Source organism: Spermophilus citellus (genome assembly GCF_964194105.1).
Source record: "Spermophilus citellus genome assembly, contig: SCAFFOLD_58, whole genome shotgun sequence".
Lineage (NCBI taxonomy): Eukaryota > Metazoa > Chordata > Mammalia > Rodentia > Sciuridae > Spermophilus > Spermophilus citellus.
This window is the reverse complement of record NW_027672891.1, coordinates 458,485-483,319: the sequence shown is the minus strand read 5'-3', so window position 1 is coordinate 483,319 and position 24,835 is coordinate 458,485. Positions and strand designations below refer to the sequence as shown.

At 38.0% G+C, this 24,835-nt stretch overlaps 1 protein-coding gene across 1 annotated transcript in view; it reads left to right on the top strand.

The window, feature by feature from the left end:
- Positions 1-24,835, top strand: part of LOC308640438 (NBAS subunit of NRZ tethering complex-like) — a gene marked incomplete at its 3' end in the record, with an annotated part of 118,862 nt that overhangs the window by 17,056 nt on the left and 76,971 nt on the right. The window contains 4 exon segments of the mRNA XM_081312357.1: positions 9,438-9,571; positions 12,423-12,556; positions 13,561-13,593; positions 13,595-13,654. Of these exon segments, the coding sequence (XP_081168483.1) occupies positions 9,438-9,571; positions 12,423-12,556; positions 13,561-13,593; positions 13,595-13,654 (361 nt within the window).

Here is a 24,835-nt window from a genome sequence, read left to right as displayed (position 1 = left end):
ATATTGGTTGGCAAGTATTCCTGTTGTATTTTCTGACAGCATTTGTGTAGAATTGGAATTACTTCTTCCTCAAATGTTTGATGGAATTCACCAGAGAAACTTGGGTTTTCTAATTAGGTTTCAAATTCGTAAAATTGGATATATTAAACTTTTCAGATCTTTAGTTTTTCATGGAATTTGTTTTAATTAGCTATACATGACAGTAGAATGCATTTATGTATGTTGGATATACATAGATGGGGTATAATTTATCATTTTTCTGATCAGCCAGTGTGATTCTACAACATGTACATAGTTATATGTATATATATGTGTGTATATGTGTGTAATGTATTTTTCATAAACCCTCCCCTCTCCTCCACCTAATCTAAGGTAATCATTCTTCGTTAGTCCTCCCTTCCCCTATTGTGAATTAGCATCCACATATTAGAGAAAACATTTGGCTTTGGGATTTCGGGGATTGGCTTATTTTGATTAGCATGATATTCTCCAACTCCATCCATTTTCCTGCAAATACCATAATTTTATTCTTTTAATGCTGAGTAATATTTCATTGTGTATACATACCAGTTTCCTTATCCACTCGTCTATTGAAGGACATCTAGACTGGTTCCATATTTTAGCTATTGTGAATTGAGCTGCTGTAAACATTGATGTGGCTGTATCACTATAGTATGCTGATTCTTGAATCCTTTGGGTATAAAACGAGGAGTGGGATAGCTGGTTCAAATGGTGGTTCCATTCAAAGTTTTCTGGGGAATCTCCATACTGCTTTCCAAATTGGTTGCACCAATTTGCAGTCCCACCAGCGATGTATGAGTGCACCTTTTTCCCCACATCCTTGCCAACATTTATTGTTGGCAGGATTCTTAATGATTGCCATTCTGACTGGAGTGAGAGGAAATCTCAATGTAGTTTTAATTTGCATTTCTCTAATTGCTAGAGATGTTGAACATTTTCTCATTACTTGTATTTCTTCTGTGAAGTCTGTACATTTATTTAATAAATGTACATTTTAGACTATTGAGTTTTGTTTTGTTGGTGTTTTTTGAGTTCTTTATGTATCCTAGATATTAATGCTTTATCTGAGGTATGTTGTAAAGATTTTCTCCCAATCTATACTGAGGCTAAGGCTCTCTTCACATGGTTGTTTCCTTTGCTGAGAAGTTTGTTTCAATCTATTCCACTTACTGATTCTTTTTTTTTTTCTTACACTTTAGGGGTGCTGTTAAGGAAGTCAGATCTTAGGCCGTTATGAAGATTTTGCCCTACTTTTTCTTCTGTTGGGCATAGTCTCTGTAGTGCTTAAGTCTTTGATCCATTTTGAGTTCTTTTCATGTGTGCTTATGGTGAGGGGTTTAATTTCATTTGCTGCATATGAATTTCCAGTTTTGCCAGCACCATTTGTTGAATAGGCTATCTTTTGTCTATAATATTCTTATACTTTTACTGTCTATAGCATATTTACTGTTTCTGATTTATAATTTTGTGTTCTGACAGGATGGAGATTTATCAGTGTATTAATATTAAATAATAAAATTTTATTTTATTTCTCTTTGATTTCTTTATTCTGGATTTAATTAGCTTTTATTTTTCTGGATGGAAGATCTTTTATTTTTTCATAGTAGAGATTGAACCCAGAGGCACTGTACCACTGAGCCATATCCCCAGCCCTTTTCGTTTTGAGACAAGGTCTTGCTAAGTTGCTGAGGCTGGCTTTGAACTCCCAATCCTCCTGCTTTAGCCTCCCCAGTTGCTGGGATTATAGGTGTGCTCCACCATGCCTGGCTTGGAAGATGGAAGTTTAGACTAAATATTTTTTTATATTTAGCATTTTATATTTCGCATTTAAGCCTATTCTAATATATGCATCTGTTTCTGTTTAATAAGTAATTTCTGTTAGAACATACACAACTTTTATTAATATATTGTGGTTTGATTTATGTCTTCATGAATGTTTAAATATCATTTTTTAAAGAGAATTTTTAAAAATTATTAGTTCTTTTTTTAAAATTATGTCTTAGTTCTCGGCGGACACAATGTCTTTATTTGTATGTGGTGCTGAGGATCAAACCCAGGCCGCACGCATGCCAGGCGAGCACGCTACCGCTTGAGCCACATCCCCAGCCCCTGTTTATATTTTAAATCTGGTTCTTGGCTATGGGGCAGTTATTGTGTAATAGTGTTTTATAAATTTGTTTGAGTTGGGTAATGGTGCTATTCCTTTCTCAATTCCTGAGGAAAGTGTAGAATTCTCTGTATAATGGTGTATTTATTTACATTTCAGTTCTGTGTATTTCGGAACCCTGATTGAGATGTATGTGCATAGCAGATGGCTTTGTCATCTCTTTTCATCCTCTTAGTGATGTCAGTCTTGCACTGCCTGAAGTTACCTTATACACACTCATTCACTCTTGTGGGAGATCAGGTTCAAGACTAATTGCTGCTTTTGTTTAGTAACAAAAGCAGAACTTGTAACAAATTCGAACAGTACACAAGTAGGAAAGAATGATTCTTTAAATTTGCAATCTTCATAAAAGCTTTTAATCCTTTTATATACATGGGCTGGCATTTACTCAGGTGTAATGAGACATGGTATTGTATATCTGGTTCTACACCTTGCTCCCCCACTTGCTACGTGGGGGACATATTATGGGGTGGAGACTTCTTAAAGAATTTCAGTCTGTTTCATGTGGACACAGTATTTGAGTATAAAAATGTGAATCACATTTCCTATTCCACTTCTCTATAGAAATTTAGGATAACAGTCTTCTCTTTATTTTACCTGTTTTTGTTCATCTCCCATCCTAACAATGCTGGAAAAGTCACTCTGTGGGTATAGAATTTAAAATGTGATAGCTACTGCTATAATCCTTTTCAAAGAGTTATACCTATTAATAAATCATGAAAAAGGTATGATTGAGGCCATGTCTTTTATCCATTTTCAACACTATATATTGCCTCTTTTAAATATTCACCATGCTCACAGGCAAGGGTAAAATATCTCATTTTCAATTTGCATGTTTAGTTTTAGGGGTGTGTGTGTGTGTGTGTGTGTGTGTGTGTGTGTGTGTGTATCTCTAGAGAAAATTGTTAGGTCATTCTTTTGGATTTAATAGGCTTTTTTGTATTTGGTTTATAGTATCTGTATAGCACGAATGTTATCCCTTTATCATCCATGTTGCAAATATTTTTGCCCAATTGAAATCTCTTAAATTTCTTTTACATAGAGAATTATTCTTTTTTTAGTAGTGTTTGCCACTTTGTAAGAAAAATAAACTTGAGGGTTTATCATGTTTAGACCTTATTGTAGAATTGTAAATTCTTTCTTGTATCTTTTAGTGACTCTATTTTAAACAAATAATTTAGCATCTGTCTTCCTATTCCCATGAATTTGCACTTGCTCCTTTGGTTCCTGACTTAGAAATTAGGATGTATATTAAATTGTTCCTCACTCTTCATATTGCAGGTAAGGAGACAGAGGCCCCCATAATCTCCCCAAAGCCATACTCGACTTGTTTCTGGTAACAGACTCAACCCCATTGTTCCCTATTTTTAAAGTTCTTGCCATTGCATTTGCAGTATGTACAAGTGGGCACTGGATTGAAATGTACCCCTTTAACCTTTGGGTGCCTGTTGTGTACTACCAGAACAAGGTACAGGTGATAAAACTTCTGAATGAAGTTGATGCAGCTTCTCAATTTTGAATTCCAAATGTTTAATTATTGCAAACCGAGCTGAGGGAAATGAAATCTTTGGAAAGGTGGAGAATAGTGGGGCATAGTCGTCAGAAGCTCTCCTAAGGACGTGAGACTTGAAAAAGCCAGTGAAGGGTTCAGGGAAAGGATGCTCTAAGCAGAGAAAATAACATTAAAATAACATTAACAAAACTTGAAGTGGGGGAGAGTTTGGCAGCTGGGCAGGTTTCGGGTACAGCAGTGGATGAAAATGTGGGCAGGTGTGAACATTTTGACCTTGAAATGTCAGTTGTCAGGTTGCTGTTGTACTCTCAGCCTTTTTGAATACTTTTTAGGTAACTCTGACATTTGTCTTGTAAAAATGTATACTGTTCATTCCTTTCCCAAACCACACAGATAGCTGGAAAAATCCAGCGATAGACTTTATTTTCACATGGTTCTGTGAAATCTTGTAACGAAAACACATCTTTATCTGGGTCAAAACACATGCCGAATTTTCTGGAGTTACTGTTTATAACTAGAAGTAATAGTACAAACAAATCCCTTTTAGAAGGAACTTGTTTTAGACAGAAACAGAATGTACTGCATATGTCTCTTTATCCCATCAAAATGAAATAAGAGTGAAAAATCTGTTCTCAGGTGAGACAATAGTAATAGAAAAATGTTTGCAGCATTTTCTCAGCACATAAATATTTTTTAAGGCAAAGTCGTCGTCTTGCTGGTTTTTATGTAGCATCTGTGCAAATGTAGCTTTTTGAGTTCATCATTTTGTGTCTGCTTCCACATTTGACTTTTCAGCTATCTGAAGACATGGAACTGTTTTTCATCATACACTCATTGTGTTTAAAAAAAATTCTTAGTTTATGTAGTGTCTTGGTAGGACTGAATAAAGTTACCTAGACTCTCCTGTGTTCAAGGACCTCTCAGATTTTTTAATATACTTTTTACCTATTGATAATAAAAATGAACTCATTGATACTTGGCATACTTCACCCATATATACAAAATATATTACTGAAGGCAAGGGGAGTCTTGACTTCTACACAGTTTCTCTTTCAGGTAGAGAAAAGACCCCAGTTGTATAATGCATACTTAATTGGTGTTCTTTAAGGATAGTTGTGTAAACAACATAGTACGAGGTGATCAATACTATGAAAAATGTATGTACGGCATATTTGGTGCACTAGACGAGACCAGTCAGCTTCAAAGTGTCAAGGAAGGAGGAGGTAACAGGTAAACTAGGCTTACAAGGATGAGTAAGACTGGAGAGAAACAGTCCATGTTAAGGCATACGTGTGTATGAAAGGCAGAGGTGGTATGTGTGGGTGGTGTTAGGGGTGTGATACAGGACGTGGTATGGGATGAAACTATAAACGTATACGATAGGGCTTTCTGTAAGGGACTTTCTTGTATAGCGAGGTATTGAGACTTGGTTTTGTTGGGAATGAAAATCCATCAGGGATTTTAAAGTAGCCGAAGGATTTGATTTGTTCATTTTTATTTTAAAATGTTCTTTGGGTAGTGGAGGAAGAGAAAGACTGAAGATGGGAAGACCAGTTAGGAAGCTATTTTATAAGTTAAAAAAAATGATAAAAACTGACCTGTGATATTAGCAAATAATTACAGGGAAGGCCACAAACTTCTGAAAATTATTTTTCCCTGTAGTTCCCATTGATCAGCCTCTCCCCATCCCTTCCTTCCCTCTTATCTCCCCAGCTTCTGATGATCTCCCGAAACTTGAAAGTAAAATGGAGGTTAACTTTTTTTAGATTTCACCTGAGTGAGATCATGCAGTTCTTGTCTTTGCTTGCCGTTTTTCACTTAACATAATCTCCATCCATTTTGTCACAAATGACAGGATTTTTTTTATGGCTGAATAGTTTTTAATGTACACATGCATTATATTCATTCTTGTTTTTTCCATTTAGATTGTTTCCATTTGTTGGATGTTATGAATAATGTTGCAATATACATGGAAGTGCAGATGTCTCTTTCATGCACTGATTTCATTTCCTGTGGATATGTGTAGGTAGGAATAGGATTGCTGAATCATATGGTAGTTCTACTTTTAATTTTTTGTGCTAATTTACATACCCACCAACAGTGTGCAGAGTTCCCTTTTCTTTACATCATTGTCAGGAGGACACGATTTTGAGAAAAAAAGTGTGTTTTTTTTTTTTTTTTTTTTTTTTTTTTTTTTTTTTTTTTAATAAAGCAAAGGAGAAGCACAGGGGACTCCTGTCCCAGAGGATGCAATTCTGCCATCAGGGAGAACAGGGGGTTTTTAAAGAAGCTATTCCAAGTCTGCATTCACGGTGTTCTCTGTAGGAGGATTGTGATTCACTGGTTAATTTGGGATAGGGAGAAGAGGGAAAAAAATATGCCCATTTTAAGATAAGCCAAGATGGTGGAGCTCAAGGGCTACTATATTCAAAGCATAAAATGAATCATTGTCACAGAACTTGCAATCCTCCTGCCTCAGCCTCTCAAATCACTGGAATCGGAGGCATGTGCCACCTTCCTTGGCTATTTTTTTCCTTGATTGCTCTGGTTAGGACTCATAGTACTATGTTGAAAAGTAGTATAACTAGGCATCCTTGTCTTATTCCACTAATTAGAAAACTTTCAGCCTTTTACTACTCAGTGTAATGTTAGATGTTGGCTTATTGTATACAACCTTTATCATATTGAGGCCATATACCTAATTTGTTAACTGCTTTTATGAAAGGATGTTGAACTTCCTGTTTTTTCCCCCTTGCCCCTCAAAATCCCTTTGGTTATTTGGACCCTTTTTCTGTTTCCATACAAATTTTAGGATCTCCCCCCACCCCTTACTTTCTTTTGAGGCGATCATATGGTTTTTGTCCTTTGTTCTGTTGAGGTGGTATTGATTTATGTGGGTGGAACTATCCTTGTATCCCTGGGATGAATTCCAATTAATCATGGTTAATGTTTTTAATATACTATTGAATTTGGTTTGTTAGCATTTTTGTTGGATTTTTTTCAGCAAGGATACTGGTTTGTAACCTTTTGTGTGCTTGTCTGGTTTTGATATCAGGGCAGTGCAGGCCTTGTAGAATGTTTGGAAAAATTTCCTTCATTTTTTTGGGGGGGGCAATAATTTAAAGAGAATTAGTCTTTAAATGTTTGGAACTCGGTAGTGAAGCCATTTATAACTGGGCTTTTCTTTGGGAAGCTTTTTATTACTGACTCAGTCTCATTACTTATTAGTCTATTCACATTTTCTCTTTCTTCATGACTCAGTTTTGGGAAGGAAAATGTGATGCCATAACTCCGGGTTTTGTTTGAATACTCTGTTGGTTTGCTGTCTGTTCATACTAGAAAGCTATCTAGGCATAACTTTGCAGTTCTGCAGTTGGTGTTTTGCTGAGCATGAACTGGGGGAATACCTAACAAGGGTACTCCATCACTTCAAGCCTCTCTGTGGGACTGTAGTAGACCCAGACACCTTATCTACAGCCACTGGGAAATCTCCCAACTCTGGGCAGAATCACTATGGAGAGGCTAGTCTCAGGCCCCTAAGCCACACCTATGGCTACCCAAACTGCCAAGCTGTTTCACACAGAGTCTGTAATCCACCAAGACCAGCCCAGCACTGGGTAGCCCAAGTCCTACACTGCTCTCGTTGCCTATCACCAGAGTCTTTATTGCTCAAGCTGGCTGCAGTTAGCCACAGGTAATCCTGGTCAGGTTAGGCTTATGATATATTGGGGCTATATATCTTCTCTTGTGTCAGAACTGGGGCCATTCAAAAGCTTTGGCCATGGGCACTGGCCTATTGGTGAGGACTGTTAAGATCTCTCTCCTGTGTTACGTTTCACCATCCTGGCACTGCATTTCAAGGCCAAGTTCTGTGCTGATTGCCTTGTTCTACTGTCAGTGAATGAATGGCATTTTGCTCTACACTATGCTGTCCAAGGTGAGTAGTGATAGTGAAGGTAGTTCTTTGGCTCCAAGTCTAACTCTAAGCTGGCTTGTGCCTGACTCTCAGCCACAAGAATCTGCATGGCCTCAGGGGTGATCCAGGCCCATGCTATGGGTTGGCAGGGATGCAGGCTGAAACATGACTCCATCCTACTAGGGTACAAATCTCTCCTGGTGTTGGGCAGGTTTAGCAGCTCCTCTGCAAGCACTGGCCTTGAGGATAGCTGTGGTGTCTGAAGGGGATAGGATGTGGAGACAGTCCCTTGGCTACCAAGGCTGATGCTACTGTTATACCTGAGTTTTACAGCTTCAGGGACTTGGGAGTCTGTGGGATTGGGTGTGCCAGGCACACTGTAAGGCTGGCAGTGATGCAGGCCAAAACTGAAGTCTGTCCCACTGGGGCAGTTCTCTGCCTGATGCCAGTACAGATGTGGAGGTTACACCTGGGAGCTCTGGTTTAGGTATATGGCCTTTGGGGTTTGCCTTGGCTTTGAGTCTCGAGCTCCAAGACTAAAGATCTGTGCTAGTTTCCATGACCTGCTTCCTAGTTGGTAGTTTTTTTTTTTTCCTGTTGCCCAAGGTTGGAGGAAGGGTAGCGGAGGCAGTTTACTTGCAGCCTGGCTAATGCAGTTCCAGTGGCTCAGTTTGTGGGTATTGACCAGGGGGTTAGAGTCTGGGTCTCTGCTTGGCACTGGATTTCAAGTCTAAGGCCTGGACTTAATTCCCCCTTCTCTACCAGGTGGGAGGCATTTCTTTGAATGCTGCTTGGAGTTGGGACTGAGGGTGGTGTTGAGGCTTGTGCCTCTCTTCCTGGCTAGATAGACACAATTTTATAGACGTAATTTTTTTTTCTCTAAAAGGACAGCTTCTTGGAGCCATTCTTTTGTCTGTAGAAATCTATCTTCGAGTAACTGGCTCAAAATATGCTGAAGAGGTTGGATTTGGGGTGGCCTATTTTTCTCTCCCACAGAAGCAATCCTAAGGCCCTGACTGAGGCAGCATGCCGTAATGAGAAGTGCTCTGTGTGGGCAGGAAGGATGCTGAGGTTCCAGGTTTTTTCTGCTCTTGACCCGTGGTGGTACCTTGAGTCGCTTGATTATTTGGAATTCTAACAAGAGGGTGTTTATCCTACCTATCTCTTCAGCTCTGAGATTTTAATGAGGAGAAATAGAAGCCAGTGAAACACACAAACTTCAAACAAAACCTAGATTTTAGTTTCGTAACCTTTTTTTCCCCTCATTGCCAATATCCTTCCTATTTAAAAATTCAGAGAAAAAAAATCCCAGTGTTGGATTATTAGAATTACTTTAAGGTGTTGCTTATAAAAATCTTACTATTGACTAAAAACTGCTCTAGTGAATTTTCTAAATGTGTGTATCTGTATGGAATTCCTTTTATTTTGTATTTTCTTGGCATCTGTATTTGATATATTTAAAGGATCTGTTAAGCTTCTCAAATCTTGCTTTTAGAGGGGCCAAACTCATTGGATTAGAATTATTTTCTAGACTTTTGCTCTATTTTATTTTTGAGGCATATTTCTGAGCCTTTACCAGACACGAGAGTATGTTTAGCATTCATCAGGCCTCTGGTGTCAGAGGCTTTGCTTCTAAAATAAATGGGGCAGAATATTTGATTTACATTTTACTTGAAATGGATTTCTGGGAACTGTTTTCTATTGAATGAAATTTTAGAGATCCTTAGAAGATAATGTAATATAGTTGAATATTTTAGTTGCAGTGACTAAAATGTTAACTATCATTATGACATTGTTAAAAGCACCTCTTTTCATTCTAGTTCCAAAAGATCCCAAACCCCAGTGGAGACGGGTAGCATGGAGTTATGATTGCACACTGCTGGCCTATGCTGAAAGCACAGGAACTGTGAGGGTATTTGATCTCGTGGGAAGTGAACTATTTGTCATTTCCCCGGTACGTATATTCCTTCAACCTCTGACATTTGTTGTCTGTTGCTTTCTATGTATAAGTGACTGAATGGATGAATGTGACCGTAGGGGAAATACAAGTAAATATAAATCAGAAAAACCTATGAACTTGTTTGGCATGGTGGTTCATGCGTTTAATTTTAGCAACTTGGGAGGCTGAGGCAGGTGGATTGCAAGTAGTGTCTCAAAAGATTGAAAAAAAGAAAATGGCTGGGGATGTAGCTCAGTGATAGTGCCTTTAAGTTAATCCCCAGTACCTCCCTGCCCCCCCACCAAAAAAAAAAAAAAAACAAAACAAAACTAAGAACTTAAGATACCCCAAAACTTAGAAGTTTATCTGTGGTATTCCTTGTATTTATAAGGCACTATACAGATTGAAAACCACCTGGTAAGTAACTACTAAATAGAGATTATTAAAAACAAGACTGTTGAGATCTAGGGATGTATGAAATAAAGGAGTTTTTTGAGCCTCATTACACAGGCTACCCAGAGAAGGAAAAACTAAGTCTTGGAACAAGTTCCCACAACTTCCAGCAACAAGGCTAGGTAGGAATTTGAAAATGTCTGCTGAACCTGGAGCTCCGTATTTTCTTTGGGGAAGGAAAGCACAATTCTTACATTGAACTTCTGTTGCCACTAGAGGAGAGAGAACAGTGAAGGAGGGGAAGCTTGGGACAAGAGGTTAGACCACAAGGAGAAGTAATAGTTGCTTCTGGATTGGTTGGAGTAACAGTCCAGAAACAGGGCCTGGTGGGCAGCCATGATGGGATTTAAGTCAAGGTGTCAGCCTAGAGTTGTTTTTTGTCTACATCTGTTCATTGACTAACTTCCCTTACCTCTCCAACACCCTTCCATTCTCTGACCCTCCTAATTTCAGGATATCTTAGTTTATTTTTTTTATTTTTACTATAAGAGATTTAACCTTGGGGTGCTGTACTCCTTTTAGTTTTTGTTTTGAAGATAGCCTCTTGCTAAGTTGCTGAGGTTGGCCTTGATCTTTTGATCCTTCTGCTTCATCCTCCTCTGTCACTGGGACTATAGGCATGCATCACAGCACCTGGCTATAATTCTTTTGTCGTGGTGCAGAATGTACCCTAGACTGGAACAACTAGAGTTTGTTACCTTTAAAAGGGATAAAAATTGAAAGAAGTGGATGGGGGAAAAATAATGGTTGGGGGGAAAAATAAACATGTATTTCTTGGCTACTTTATATTAATGACTAAGTCTATTATTTAATATTCAAAATTACCCTTTGAGTATGTTGGGAAGATATTATTCCCATTTTACAGTTTAGAAAACTAGTCTGGAAGTAAAATGACTTTCTCAGGGCAGCCCAGTTATTAATCTTTTTTTAGTGATTATAGTGCTTTTTAGTTTATATCCCTAAGTGAAGGTACAGGGTAGGTAGAACAGTGGTTCTAACTCTGGCTAATCAACTGGGAGTTTTATAAGGAAAATAAAAACAAAACCAAAATGCACTATAGGATTGCCCAGGCTCTACTGGGGAGTTTGTATCTAGTTGATCTGTGTAGGAGCTGAGGATTAATATTTGTAAGATTTTCAGCTTACTCTGAGAGGTAGAGCTGAGAACTTTTTTTTAAATTCAAAAATAATGAATGGAAAAACTTGGAAAAAGTGCTTTGGCCTCTATTATGGAAATCCTCTGGAACCACATGAAGGAGTTTAGTCTAGAAACTAGTAATCTAATCTATTAGGAATATAATACAAGGTGTGTGTGTGTGTGTGTGTGTACACATACATATATTCAAATGTAATTTTTAAAATCTTATAGTAGCTATAATAAAAAGGTAAAATTTCTTTGTTTTATTGAGCCATTTTATTCAAAATACCATCTCAACATGTAATCATAAATGTTAATGAGATATTTTCTTTCCTCTGTACTAAATTATTGAAATGTTATGTATATATTTATATTTATAGTATCTCAATTAGAAATTGCATGTATCAGGTGTTCAGTGAGTGGCTCTAGACTACAAGATACCATTTAGTGTTAGAAAAAACTCCCTGTACTCTGAAATCTAGTAGTTGGGAGACTGCAAACTGAACTGACAAGACAGATTAACAGGAGAAATAATACACAAATTTTATTAATGCTTTTGCATGCTTGGACCTTCATAAAAAACTAAAGGAAGTAGATGTGGGGGCTTATATACTATCTTAATAAAGGTCTATAAACTGTGGGAAAGTGCCTAGGAAATGTGAAATTAAATAACCCTCATCTTCCATTAGTTAATGAGGTCTGTTTCTGTGACTCATTTTGGTATGACTTGCAGTCCCTTCCTGGTGCAGAAGCACTTTTCTAAAGAGAAAATTTTGCCTTTTTAGGCAGTAAGGAGATGGCAGAGAACTTTGCTGCATCCCTTGGTTCTCAGTTGCCTTCTGATCAAAATGATTCTATGCCTAAGTGGCGTATTTTGTAGTGACATATTCTGATCAACTCTAAGGGAATAAACTTTATTATGCATGCTTCCCAAGGTGCTCAGACCTTCATGTATTTAGCAGTATAGCCTGGAAAGTAATTGGAGTTGGTTTTGTTTTTAGCCTAGGATACTGCTAGCAGTAGAAATTAACACTTGAAAGCTTATATTTAGAGTTCAGAGTCTGTGGTGGCCCTTCCTTCCTCCTGACCTTCTCACCCTTCCGCCTTTCTCTCTGTGAATAGAAATTTACTTAACCTGTGTGAACATCTCAAAGAGGCTGCTGAGGTTGGGAATTGGTCTAGATTAGGGTGTCAAAGCCAGTGTTTTGGATATCCTCCAGATAAACATGTATTAACTTTTAACTACTATTTTAGTAACTTAATTTGTCTTCTACAGGCATCTAGTTTTGTAGGTGATTTGAGCTATGCCATTGCTGGGTTGATATTTTTAGAATACAAAGCAAGTGCACAGTGGTCTGCAGAACTCCTGGTCATCAATTACCGAGGAGAACTTAGAAGTTACCTTGTGAGGTAAAAATATACTTTGGGAAGTCATATTTGATACAATGTTTATTTCTCTGGTTTAGTGTCAGATATATTTTTTCTTTTAGCATGTTAAGAAAAATTGCAAATACGATAGTTGAAAGAATGGTGTGGTGAACACACATTTCACATTGGATTCTATACCTAGGATTTTATTTACTTGCTATATCACTTTTTTGAACATCTGTCCCTCTGTCTCTAGCTATTAATCTTGCAGTGTATTTCAAAATAAGTTGGAGACATCAGCACTCAAATACTCTAGCATGCATTTCATTAATTAGAATTCCATATTTGCTTATAATTTTTCAGGTAAAAATGTCATACATTGTAAAGCACGAATCTTGATTGTAACCTCTGGTGAATTATGATAAATGTACATACTTGTGCTATTCAAATCCTTCTCAAGATACAAAAAATTGCTATCATGCAAGAAAGTTCCCTTGTATCTTTCCCAATGTTACAGGGCTCAGGCCTTATAGTGAGGCAGCACAAAGACCCTCGCTTCAACCCCCCATTATTGTGATCAAAGCAAAGATTTCATACATGTCACTCAGAGTAACAGGCATGAGATTACTGAAGGAATAGGAAAAAGGAGATATTCTCAAGGGAGAGAGTGGATCCTCTCAGAACAAAGGGACTGTGTGCCTCTCCAGCATTCCAGTTTTATTGGAGATCCCAGAGAAGTTTCCATACAGTCCTGTCCAGGTGTACCTTTTGACTTTTGACTTGAGACTTTCAAGTCCCCACTGTCAGGAAAACTCTAGGTCACTTGGGCCCATGCTGACTGGTTCTAATTGGAATCCTTTAAGTTGTAGATGGCCCATTACCTTTTATTTATTGTGGTGCTGAGGATCAAACCCACTGCCTCACGTGTGCTAGGCAAGCGCTCTACCACTGAGCTACAACTCCAGTCCCCAGTCTTATAAATTGACATTTAATGATGTCCTTGTGGTTTAATGGTATTTATTTTTTATTTATCTTCTTAAATTTAGTGTGGGAACAAATCAGAGCTACCAAGAAAGTCAGTTTCAACTTCAGTACCTATTATCCTCATGGAATAAACACTGTTTACCACCCTGGTCATAGGTAAGAACCATTTGCTCTGATATTTAGTGGAATATTGGGTGAATATGGAAATCTTGATTCAATGAGAAGAAATGGTCTATCTTGATTCTTTCTTTGGCTGCTTCATTCCACACTTTTGTGTATAGCTATGCTTAATATCTGTAATATTGTTGTAGTCATCTTCTGATATTTTATGCTTATCTCCCTGGTGAACTGAACTTCTCCAAGCCAGATAGGGCACTGGGAATATTCGTTAAGGAATTTCTTTCCTCTAGCCCTCTGGATCTTTTCTTTTTGTAAGATGAGTATTATACCTAATTCTTGGCATTGAGAGAACTATTAAAGTACTACATATAAAGTGCTTTCACACAGAAGGGCCTCAGTAGATGTTACTTCTCCTTTCCTTGCAGATTAGTGCTAGGTTGGCTGAATATAGGTTGCATAGTTCCTTCCAATAATAGCAACACATTCTTCAGGGACTCCACTTCTCCATTATTTGCCATCTACATTGAAGTTTACTAGGAGCTTTTGGCATTTTCTCCTTCCAGTGATTTCTCCTCTTTAATTTTGAGAATGAAATTTACATATTTCATAAGTTAGCCAAGGTAATTGTTTGATTCTCTAAATTGAAAGAGTGTCAAATTTTGAGTCAGGTGAACCTAACTTGTTTTGAATTTTGTGACTAATTTGTTTTTTGGTTAGTCTTTAAACTTTCTGACCCTCAGGATACTTAATTCTTTATCGACTGAACATGTGTTCAAGTTTTGTGTACCATTCAGTCATAGGTATCTTTTCATAATTTTACTTTTATTCTGCAAAAGAATACATACCCCTACCCCCATACTGAAATGCCCTTTGTGCTCTTCCCTGATGCCATCCTTGGTGTCTTCCCAGAGATAACCACTGTACCGAATTTCGTGTGTATCATCCTCTGCTTCTTTATCACTTATTCCTAGTTTTGCTGTTTGACTTTATATAAGTGGAATCACACAGAAGACATTGTAGGTATTTCTTTGACTTGCCTTTTTATTTTATCTTGTTCACTTATTTTTTAACTATGAGAATATCTTATTTTCTGAATAGTATGTAGCATTTATCCATTCTCCCATAGATGAAAATGTTTCCAGGTTTTGATATAAACACAAGTATAGTGGTAAAAAAAAAATCACTGTACACTTAGCACCTTCTGTAAGTTTCTGTAGGATGTAGTATCTAGGAGTGGAATTGCTGACTTGTTGAGAAAGTGCATCCTAAACCTATCAAGGTAAAGTCAAGTATTTTCCTTAGAACTTATAACGTTGTACAGACCCATCACCAGTCTGAAAATTTCTATTTCATTCTCAATGATCTTGATGTTGGGAATGATGTCAGACTTCTAAATATTGATAAGGATAAAAGAATCTTACCATGGTTTCAATTTGCATTTCTTTGGTTGCTGTTTGAGGTTGTACAACTTTGTTATTGGCCACTCTATTGTGATTTATAAAATGACTCATTTTTTTGTTGGGTAGTTAATGTTGACATTTTTGTATGATCTGTATAGTAATTTTGGATCTGTTATATGCATGATCTTGAGATTAATTTTTTTACCATTTTTATTAGATTTACTTTAATATTTGAAATTATGTGCATATATCAGTTTTAAATGGTTCTAAAAACTAACTAAATTGGTGTCCACTTTTAGCAGTATTCTTCTGGTTGCTTTCATGCATCTAAATAAAATGCTTCCATTGTTACTTTTTGATTTATAACTTTGCATTTTTTCCCCTTGGAAGATGGATACTAAGCTTCTTATTCACTTTACCACATGCATGCACTCTAATTCTTTGCTTGGTCTCTAATATTACAATTTGTGGGATGAGTATTATACTTAGATATTTGCAGGTGAGATAAGTTTATATGGTATTCCATGATAGCTTTTCAATGTTATTTTTCAGTAAACATTATTAGTGTCTTATTGCTGTCAACTATTCCAGGTGTTTGGGATGTGTGTTCCTTATGAAACTAGCTAGGATAGCAGATAATGAATGATGAACACACAGTATGTGGAGAGCTGATAAGTGCTATGGCAAGAAAATGATCAGAGATGCAGATTGGAAATGTGGAAAGTAGGCTTAGGTGACAGTTTTAGGTGGGAGGTCTCTGTTCTCCTTGAAATTTACTTTCCCAAAGACCTGTGAAAAGTGAGGGTAGTTATTTGAATATCTGGGAGAAGAGGGTTTCATGCAGGGGAGGAACAAATGCATAGGCCCCGAGTTGGGAGTGTGCTCTGCATTTTTTAGGAACAGCAAGGAAGTGAGTTTGGATGAAGCAGATTGAATAGAGTAATAAGTGGAGGTCAGAAGAGTAATGGTCATTGCTGAATCCTGCAGGGCTTTGCAGGCCACTCAGACATGTGTTCTTACTTTCTGCCTATGTTCTCCTTACAGTTAATATTCTAGTTGCTAAAGCTTTTAAATGTACATACCACAGAATTACCCCTAAACTCACTCTGCTGGGTGTAAGTCTCCCTTCAGTACATCACATACATTAGTGGTGTGAAGTTTCACCTTCTTAAATTGGTATCTCAGAATTTTCTGATCTGCTCCCATTTAGATTTCTGCCTGCTGCATAGCGATTGTCTTGAAACTTTACCCTCATCCCAAGAATTTTTTCTGTTTTGTTAAAACTTTCCTGAATCTTTGTTTTTTTGTCTTCAGGTTTATCTCACTATTTTGGCGAATCTCACAACTTCCTATAATGCCTCACGGAAAGGCACATGGGAGTATATTTTTTGAAGTCACAGATGCCTGAAAATGGTGTTATTCTATTTGCATGCTTAATTGATAGTTTGGCCAACAGAATTGTAGGATGGAAATGATCTTCCCTTACCATTTGAGAGGTATTGCTGTATTTTTTCCCCCTAGCTTCCAGTATTACTCTTAAATTTTAACATTCTGGAATGAAGCCCATTTTTATTTTTTCCCCCTTTTTCTGGAAGTTAAGATTTTTTCCCTCCTGTGTTCTGAAATTGGACCATGCTATCAGTTGGACTAGGTTTTTAGTATCTACCACTCTGGCCCCTTAGTTTGGGTACTCGTAATCCCTACATTTTGTTAGAAATACCAGGTTGCCATGAGGAATCAAACACATGCAAAGCAAACTGTACTTTTGCAGAAGGGTATACTACTGAAGAATCTGGCAAGAACCACACTTGGTACTCTGCCTGGGTTTTTTTTTTTTAAATAGGGATTTAGTACAAGGTGCACACTATGTCAACCATCCAGAAGTGACTCCTCATGTCACACTGTAGTACGAGAGCTGCTAGCTCTTCTGTAAATCAGGACTGTAGTACCACAGGTGTAAGCAGAAAAGATGGTGATCATGGTGCACTAGCTGCCATCAGCACCTACAAAATAAATGGCCCATAGCTAGCCGCCTCATTCTTATAAATCAATGATGGTCATGGAGACTTTGCTGACACAGCACAGGAAAACCAGGCAACCCTCATAATTGCTTAAATGCAGCTGCTCCTCCTTTTCCACTCTCCATATCCCATATGTGTGCATCTGGTTTGCCAAAACATCATCTCTCCCAAATCACAGCTGCGAACCAGAGAAATTTAGTGTTTAGTTTTCTTGCCTTTAGTGGAAAGACCACTAGAAAGAGGATGGGTGTGGAGTGCCAGGTCGTCATATCCTCACCACAGCCTAACTTGGAACTTAAGTGACAAACTTCTTCCTTGCTTAAGCTAGCAAAGCATTGTGACACAGGAGGGTGCAGAATCTGTGCTAGAATCCAGATCTTCCAAGCCTCAACTCCATTCCCATACGGTACATACCTGCCAACTTTGGCTTTCTTTACTTTTTCATTCCCCACGAGTAGCTACACTACTGAACACAACTGCTCAGAGATGTGACTTTCCAGGGGAGGTGGTGTCATGGCCAAGTCAAAAGAGGTCTTTCCTGCAGGCAGATATGTCTTCCTTCATGCTTGGGTTGCAGAGGTCTTATCTCCAGACTGGGATGCCACACATGTATCAGACACTCTTCCATGGAGAAGTCTCAGATATCAGTTTTGGGCTTGGGGTGTAGCTGGGAAGTAGACTGCTTGCCAGTGTGTGAAGTTCTGGGTTCAGTTCCTAGTACTCTAAGCTTCAGTTCTATGCTTCTACAAGGGACTGTTACAGGCCAATTAGTGGAAATTGAGAAATTCAGCTTCATGATATCCATTTCCTCTTGGTACTCAGGTTAGTTTTTCTTGATGCTCAGTCTCTCTACCTATTTTTATCCTAACTCAGCACTGCATCTTGTTCTGATAAGGAGTTCTGGGTTACAATCTATGTGATTGGCTAATTTTAAAATTGGGGCTGGTAGAGGGAAGGGCTATAGTTAAAATGGGTGTGATTGACTCTTGCATCTCAAAGCTACATAATATATTCTAAAAATGGACTGCAGGACTTTTATATTTCTCACAACCCCCTCCCTCCGCTTTTCTTTATACCTCTTGGTTTCATTTTATTTTTGTTCTTGTACCCTCTGATATTGCCACCCATCCTAGAGATCTTAACTTTGAGTTGGAGATCACCCATAATGAGTTCTCCCTTTTTAGCTGTTTGGATAGCTGCCCCAGTAATACTCAGCATTTGGCAAATTCCTTTCCCGCTTGGTGGAAGCTTGTCTTCTTTCCAGGTCTTGATTGAAACCAAGTCACAAGGCTGAAAGTGATGAATTGTGAACTCCAGAGGAGTCTGAGCAGCAGCTTATAGTAATCATACCAGCCAAAATAAAAAAATCCACCCAAAAAGGTCACCTACGCGAGGTTAGAAAGATTTGTAGTTCCAGATTCACTAAGCAACTATTGACTTTGACAGAGCTTTTTGTGAAAATTTTCAGGCACTCCTGTTTAAAAAAACCCGTTATAATCTAGTTTTGCTTATTTTCTGAAGGACTAACAAATGTACATCTGAAGTAAAAATAAGAGCCATTGTCTTTTTTTAAATGTCCATGTATGCCTGTGTTTTGGTTATACTTTCCTGCCAGGTGTTTAAGGCTGTTTGTCAAAATTGTCCTTTTTCCTATCTACTGTTAGCTGAGATTTGTCAGGGAGCAATCTTGGGAACTTGTGAGAAGCCAATTGGCTCCTTTAGCTTTTCCTCTACTAGTTGTGACATCTGCTGGGATGGGTCAGGGTCTTGCTGAGCACATGTGGTTTCCCTTAATAAGAGCATCAGGGGCATTTCCCTCTCCAGTGACCCTTCTATCTGCAGAATTCTGGTTGGCATTCTGTTCTCTAGGGTCCTCATGATCCTGCTGACAGTGAGCTTGGGTGGCTCAGTGGAATTGGAAGGCCTTTAGAGGGGTCCTGTTCCCTGGATCCTGGCTGACCTTAGAGGGCAAAGGCCAAAATGTTGGCTTTTTCCTTGGCCCTTTTACTTCTAACTTTGGTTTCCAGGTTTGGGCTTTAAACATCTAGGGGGTCAGCTTCACCAGTCTTCAAGTAGGAGTAATGAGTTTTAACTTTTTTAAGAGAATTTTTTTAGTTTTGTGGACACAACATCTTTTACTATTTTGTGGTGCTGAGGATCGAACCCAGTGCCCTGCTCATGCCAGGCGAGCGTGTTACCGCTTGAGCCACCTCCCCAGCCCATGGGTTTTAACTTTAATGTCAATAATTAATTGGGGTCAGTATTTATACTAGAAGTCAGTGTTATATCCTGTCATAGATGAGACAGCTTATTGTCTCAAGTCAGGTTGTTCTATTAGAAGCTGTGCTTCTGCAAATACCAGCAGGCTGCAGTTATAAAAAGTTTTATAAGGAAATACACAATGATACTAATAAGAGCAAAACACATATTCAGCTTGGGTAATAGCTGTGAATCAACAAACGGTGTGCTACTGAATCAAGAGCACACTCTTCTTCCGAGCTGTCAGCCCTTTGTAGAAACCGCAAGTCTCAAGCCTTGACCATATTTGTTGCTCCCAGACCACAATGATTGTTAGTTTATTTTTCTTGACAATAACCTATTTCTTTATGCTCACATATTCTTTGATAGTGTTTTATTATGTTGAAACAAAGTTTACTCTTAGTCAAGTGTTTTTTTTTTTTTTTTGGTTCAGTTCAACTGATGTTTTCTTTATACCTAGCTATTAATATCTTCCTTCCTCATTGTATATATTTATCACCACATAGCCAGCCCCTCACCAGGGGCTTGGGGATAAGCCACCAGAGAAAAATATTCTAAAGTAATTAGTGAAGAAATAAGAGACAAATTCGGAATTAGTTTCAAGGGAGCTCCTGATAGGTCCTTCCAGTCCTGATAGGAGCTGGAACAGAACAGTTAGAAAACTACTCCAATTATTAAAAGTTTTTTTTTTTTTATTCTACTTAGCTGTACATGTCAGCAGAATGCATTTCAATTCATCGTACAAAAATGCACTGCAACATCTCAATTCTGATTGCACGAATGGTGTGTCTCTACACCATTTACAATCATACATGTACCTAGGGTAACGATGTCCATTCATCTCATTCCACCATCTTTCCTATCCTTATAACCCCTTCTCATCCTCCCCTTTGACCAATCCAAAGTTCCTCCATTCTTCCATTACCTAGTATTATTGTGTTGCGATTTGCTTCTTGAAATTAAGGATTTGTTTATTTATATGGGTGCTTCATTGTTTGGGTCAGATACTTATGATATGTCTTGTTGATGGTGTGGTTCCCTTAAGCAGTATAAAATCTTTTAAGTTTTTTAGTCATAGATGGACACAATACCTTTGTCTATTTTGTACATGGTGCCAGGGAATGAACCTAGCACATACTAGGCAAGCACTCTATCATAGCCACCCAGCCCCCAAAATGTCCGTTCTTTTCTGGTGGATTTGACCTTAAATCCACTTTATCTGATATTGGGATGGAAACTCCCGTTTATGTGGCCCATGTGAGTGATGTTTTTTCCCATCTTTTCACCTTCAGTGTGTGGATCTCATTTCCTATGAGATGAATCTCTTGAAGGCAGCGTATTGTTAGATCATTTTTTTTTTGATCCAGTCCGAGTCTAGGGCATTAACATTAAAAGTTGTTATTGAGACAGTTTGTATTTCTGGTCATTACTGTACATTTTTTTATTAAACTTGAGTTGGTTTCTCCTTTGATTGGAATTTCCTTTAGCATAGTTCTGCCTTTGCTGATTTGCATTTCCTCCTAATGGAATATTTTTGCCAAGGGTATTCTATAGTGTGGGCTTTCTTGTTAAATTCTTCTAATTTTTGTCTTATCATGGAAGGTTATTTTGTCATCAAACCTGAAGCTTAATTTTGCTTGGTATAAGATTCTTGGTTGGCATACATTTTCTTTCAGAGTTGGTAAGTGTTCCAGGATCTCCTAGCTTTGAAGGTCTGGGTTGAAAAGTCTGCTGAGATCTGAATTGGTTTCCCCCCTATTTTGTAATCTTGCGACTTTTAATCCTATCCTTATTCTGTATGCTACGCATTCTCATTATAGTATAATTTGCTATGGATCTGTGGTAATTTGTGCATTCGGTATCCTGTAAGCCTCTTGTATTTGATTTTCCAATTCCTCCTTTGGGGTGACGGGCAGGTGGCTCTCCGATTTTTTTTTTTTCCCTAAAGGAAGAGCTTCAAAGGCAGGGATAAGGTTTCAGCAGGTGGAGTCTTTCATGGTGTCTGGTAGTCAACAGGTTGATTGGCATCTTGAAGCCATGCCTATCTCTGGGAGTCTGTGTGGCTAGGTGGCTGCAACAGGTTACCTCATCTCTGGTGCTGTGTGGAACCTGGAATAGCTGAATAGAACTCGCATGTATCTGTCCATTCTTAACCAGCAAGATTGCCACTGGAAGTTCCCAGATAGCAGATTTTCCTATTCTCTGGTTAAAATGATGGTTTGATTCATACTGGCCATGGATAGCTGTCGACAGTTCACCTGATCTTTTTTTTTTTTTAATGTCTAGCTATTAATATGTTCCTTTCTCAGTGCACGTAAACTTTCTCTTCTGAAATTTTAACCTGTATTAAAATGTGCATGCATTCTGTGAGATGAGTTGTCTGTGTTAGGAAGATTGAGGTAGAATGTCTGTTCTAAAACTGGCCTGCTTTCATTTTCTTATTTGTTTACTTGTGTGAGGCAAATTGTGTTACATGTTGTGCACAATGTAAAGATGAATATCAGTCCTGACCTCAAGTTTTTATTCTTGGATAAAAAATAACATAAAATATATGCATATTTGTTATAGGGTATACTAGACAATATATATTATACACATATATTTTTTTCACATTCTTAAGTTAGAAAGTAAGGGTCTTAAAACTGCAGATGTGGTGGATTCAGATAAAGGAGAGATTACTTTTGTGAAGGATCAGAGAAGCTTGACTTGTGGCACTTGTATTTGCTTTGGAGAATGGATACAGTCTGGATAGGATGGACATCCCAGACAAAGTGACAATAGGAAAAATGGCAAGAGGAAAGAAGTCATTATATATCTGGGGAAATTTGAAGTGGTATAGCATGGCTGACAGTGTAGTTGGAGGTGTGTGGGAGAAGGGAGAGGATATGCACTGCTTAGATATACCACACTTCATTTTGCAGTTTGACTATGTTTATGGTTTGAATGTTCCCTCTAAAATTCATATGTTGAAACTTACTGGTCAATGTGGTGGTATTCTCAGATGTGAGCTTGAAGCAGGAGGATCACAAGTTTAAGACCAGCCTGGGCAACTTGGGAAGACCCTGTCTAAAAATCGGAAGGGTTGGGGGTATAACTGAGGTGGAACACTTGTCTCGCATGTGTAAGGCCCTGTTCAATCTCCAATATTACTAAAATGGAACAAAAGATGGGGAATTTAAGAAGTAATTATGTCCTATGACTCTTAAGAGTTGATATAAGGCCCCTATCAGAGGCTTTACGCAGCCCTTGATTCTCTTGTCCTTTCCTCTGCCATGTGAAGATACATCAATCTTCTTCTCTGGAGAATATAGTAACAAGGTGCCATTCTGAAAGTAGATAGCAGTCCTTACCAGAAAACCACACTTGCTGGCATGCTGGCATGTGTTAGCCTTTCTGGACTCCAGAACTGAGAAAATTTGTTCTTTGTAAATTTTGCAGTCTTGGGTATTTTGTTAAAGCAGTACAAATGGACTGAGACATAATCCATAACTGGAATCTGAATGTCAGACATTGAAGGCAAGGAGTATGTGTTGTATGTCTATAAAATTCGTGGCATCTAGTAAAGGAGCTCTATTTGTATGTTGACTAGTGCTCCCTTGGGGCACCTTAGATAACTTCTCTTAACTGAAGAAGTTGTTATTTATCATTTAATTCTTCTGATTTTTCTCTTCCCCTTTTATTTTTGTATTTTGTTTTCTGTTTTCTGTATTTCTTTTCCCTTGTCCCATAAAGAGAAGGATGTTGTGTTTTCTGTGGCTGTGGAAAAAATACCTGAAATAAGTCGCCTTAAAGAATGAAAAGTTATTCTGGCTCAGTTTCAGAGATTTATTCTGGTTGATTGCTTTTTGGCCTATGGAGGCACCATACATCATGCTGGATGTGTGTAGTTGAGGAAATTGCCCATCTCATGGTGGCTGGGAAGTAAAGAGATGAAGGGGTAGGGTCCCCAACCCCCCCCCCCAGTGCCTTCACCCAGTGACCTAACTTCCTTCCAGTAGAGTTCCTCTCTTAAAGCTTCCACCACCTTCCATTAGTGCCACAGGCTGATGACCAAGCCTGTTCCGTATTCTTTGAGGGACATCTAAGATCCAGATCTTACTAGGTATTTTAATGTTTTCGTCATGTGCTGTTTTTCTTTAGTTTATTTCAGTGTCTTCTCCACTACATTGACTTATTACCAAAGTGAATGAATATTAGTCTTTCTAGTGTTTTTTTCAGGAAGGCAATTACAGGTTTGTAGTTATTAGAGTACTTATTACATGATAATTCTAAGTCAGATTATATTTATTACTGTAAGACTCACACTTTTTGGACCAGGATCTAAGCAATTGAGGGTATTTTTTTGGGGGGGTAGTCTATTTATATAAAATTTTTAGAAAATTAAATATATTCCCAAACCAGGAAGGAGATTGCTTATTCTGCAATCATATATAACTTTTGATGGCAGTCAGCTTGCAGATGGATGACCACATTGTTTCTGAATGAAAATAGCTATAAAGCAAGGAATATGTATAAATGTCGGTTTGTAGGTGATAAACATTTTGCTAGATTGTATTTTCCATTGTGTGGTCCTTTTTAAATGCAAGGTGAAATATTTATCACATTTTTATTTCCAGTTTCTCTAGTAAAGTTAACATGTGATATTTATCTACAAGGAGTTTATAAATGAGAAATCAGCCAGAGTGGAATTAGAATAAATTGGTAATATACAAATTCAGGGTTTTATGAAATTTATTGTTCTTGTTGTGAGCATTTTTGAAGAAGAAAAATTGAGTTGGTAAATTGGGTAATATGAAACAAACTAATTGAAGTATAGAATAAGCTTTGGGTATACTGATTGCTACCTATATGTTCTGACTGAGGCTGAATGAATGTATCTTATGTCCTTAGGCATTTGGAGTATCTTATGCTCCAGTCCTGTTCTGTCCTCCACCCACTCGAACATTTTGAAACCACCTTTTCTCTTTCTCTGACCATACTGGGGATCAAACCCAAGGGTGCTCTACCTTTGAGCTACATCGGTACCTCCTCTTGTCATTTTGAGACAGGTTTTTGTCAAGTTGGCCATGCTGGCCATAAACTTGCCGTCCCCTTGCCTCAGTCTTCCATGTGGCTGGGATTATAGGCATGTGCTGCCATGCCCAGTTTGAGACTATAGGCATAAATCACCTTGCCTCAGCTTCCTGAGTAGTTGGTAGTATTAGGTATACCTTGCCATACCACACTCCTTTCTTGTTCTCATTGCTCTTTTTGAGATTATACTTGGATTCTGGCTGAGAAATCTCTTGCCTCCTTCACATTTTAGTACATGGTGGGTACTATGTTTACTGCAGGAGATTCATAGATTGCCCATGCTTTCCAAGAGTTGGAGACTTTTATGGTCATGTATTCACAAAAAAGGACAGTTAACTAAAGTTTAAATAGACATTATGTATAGATTTTTAAAGTATACTTAGTCTTCAATAACTTGTAACTTTTAAAAAATTTGTTCCTAATGTTGCAGATTGTTATAAGCAAAACCTGATTTTTTTTTTAGC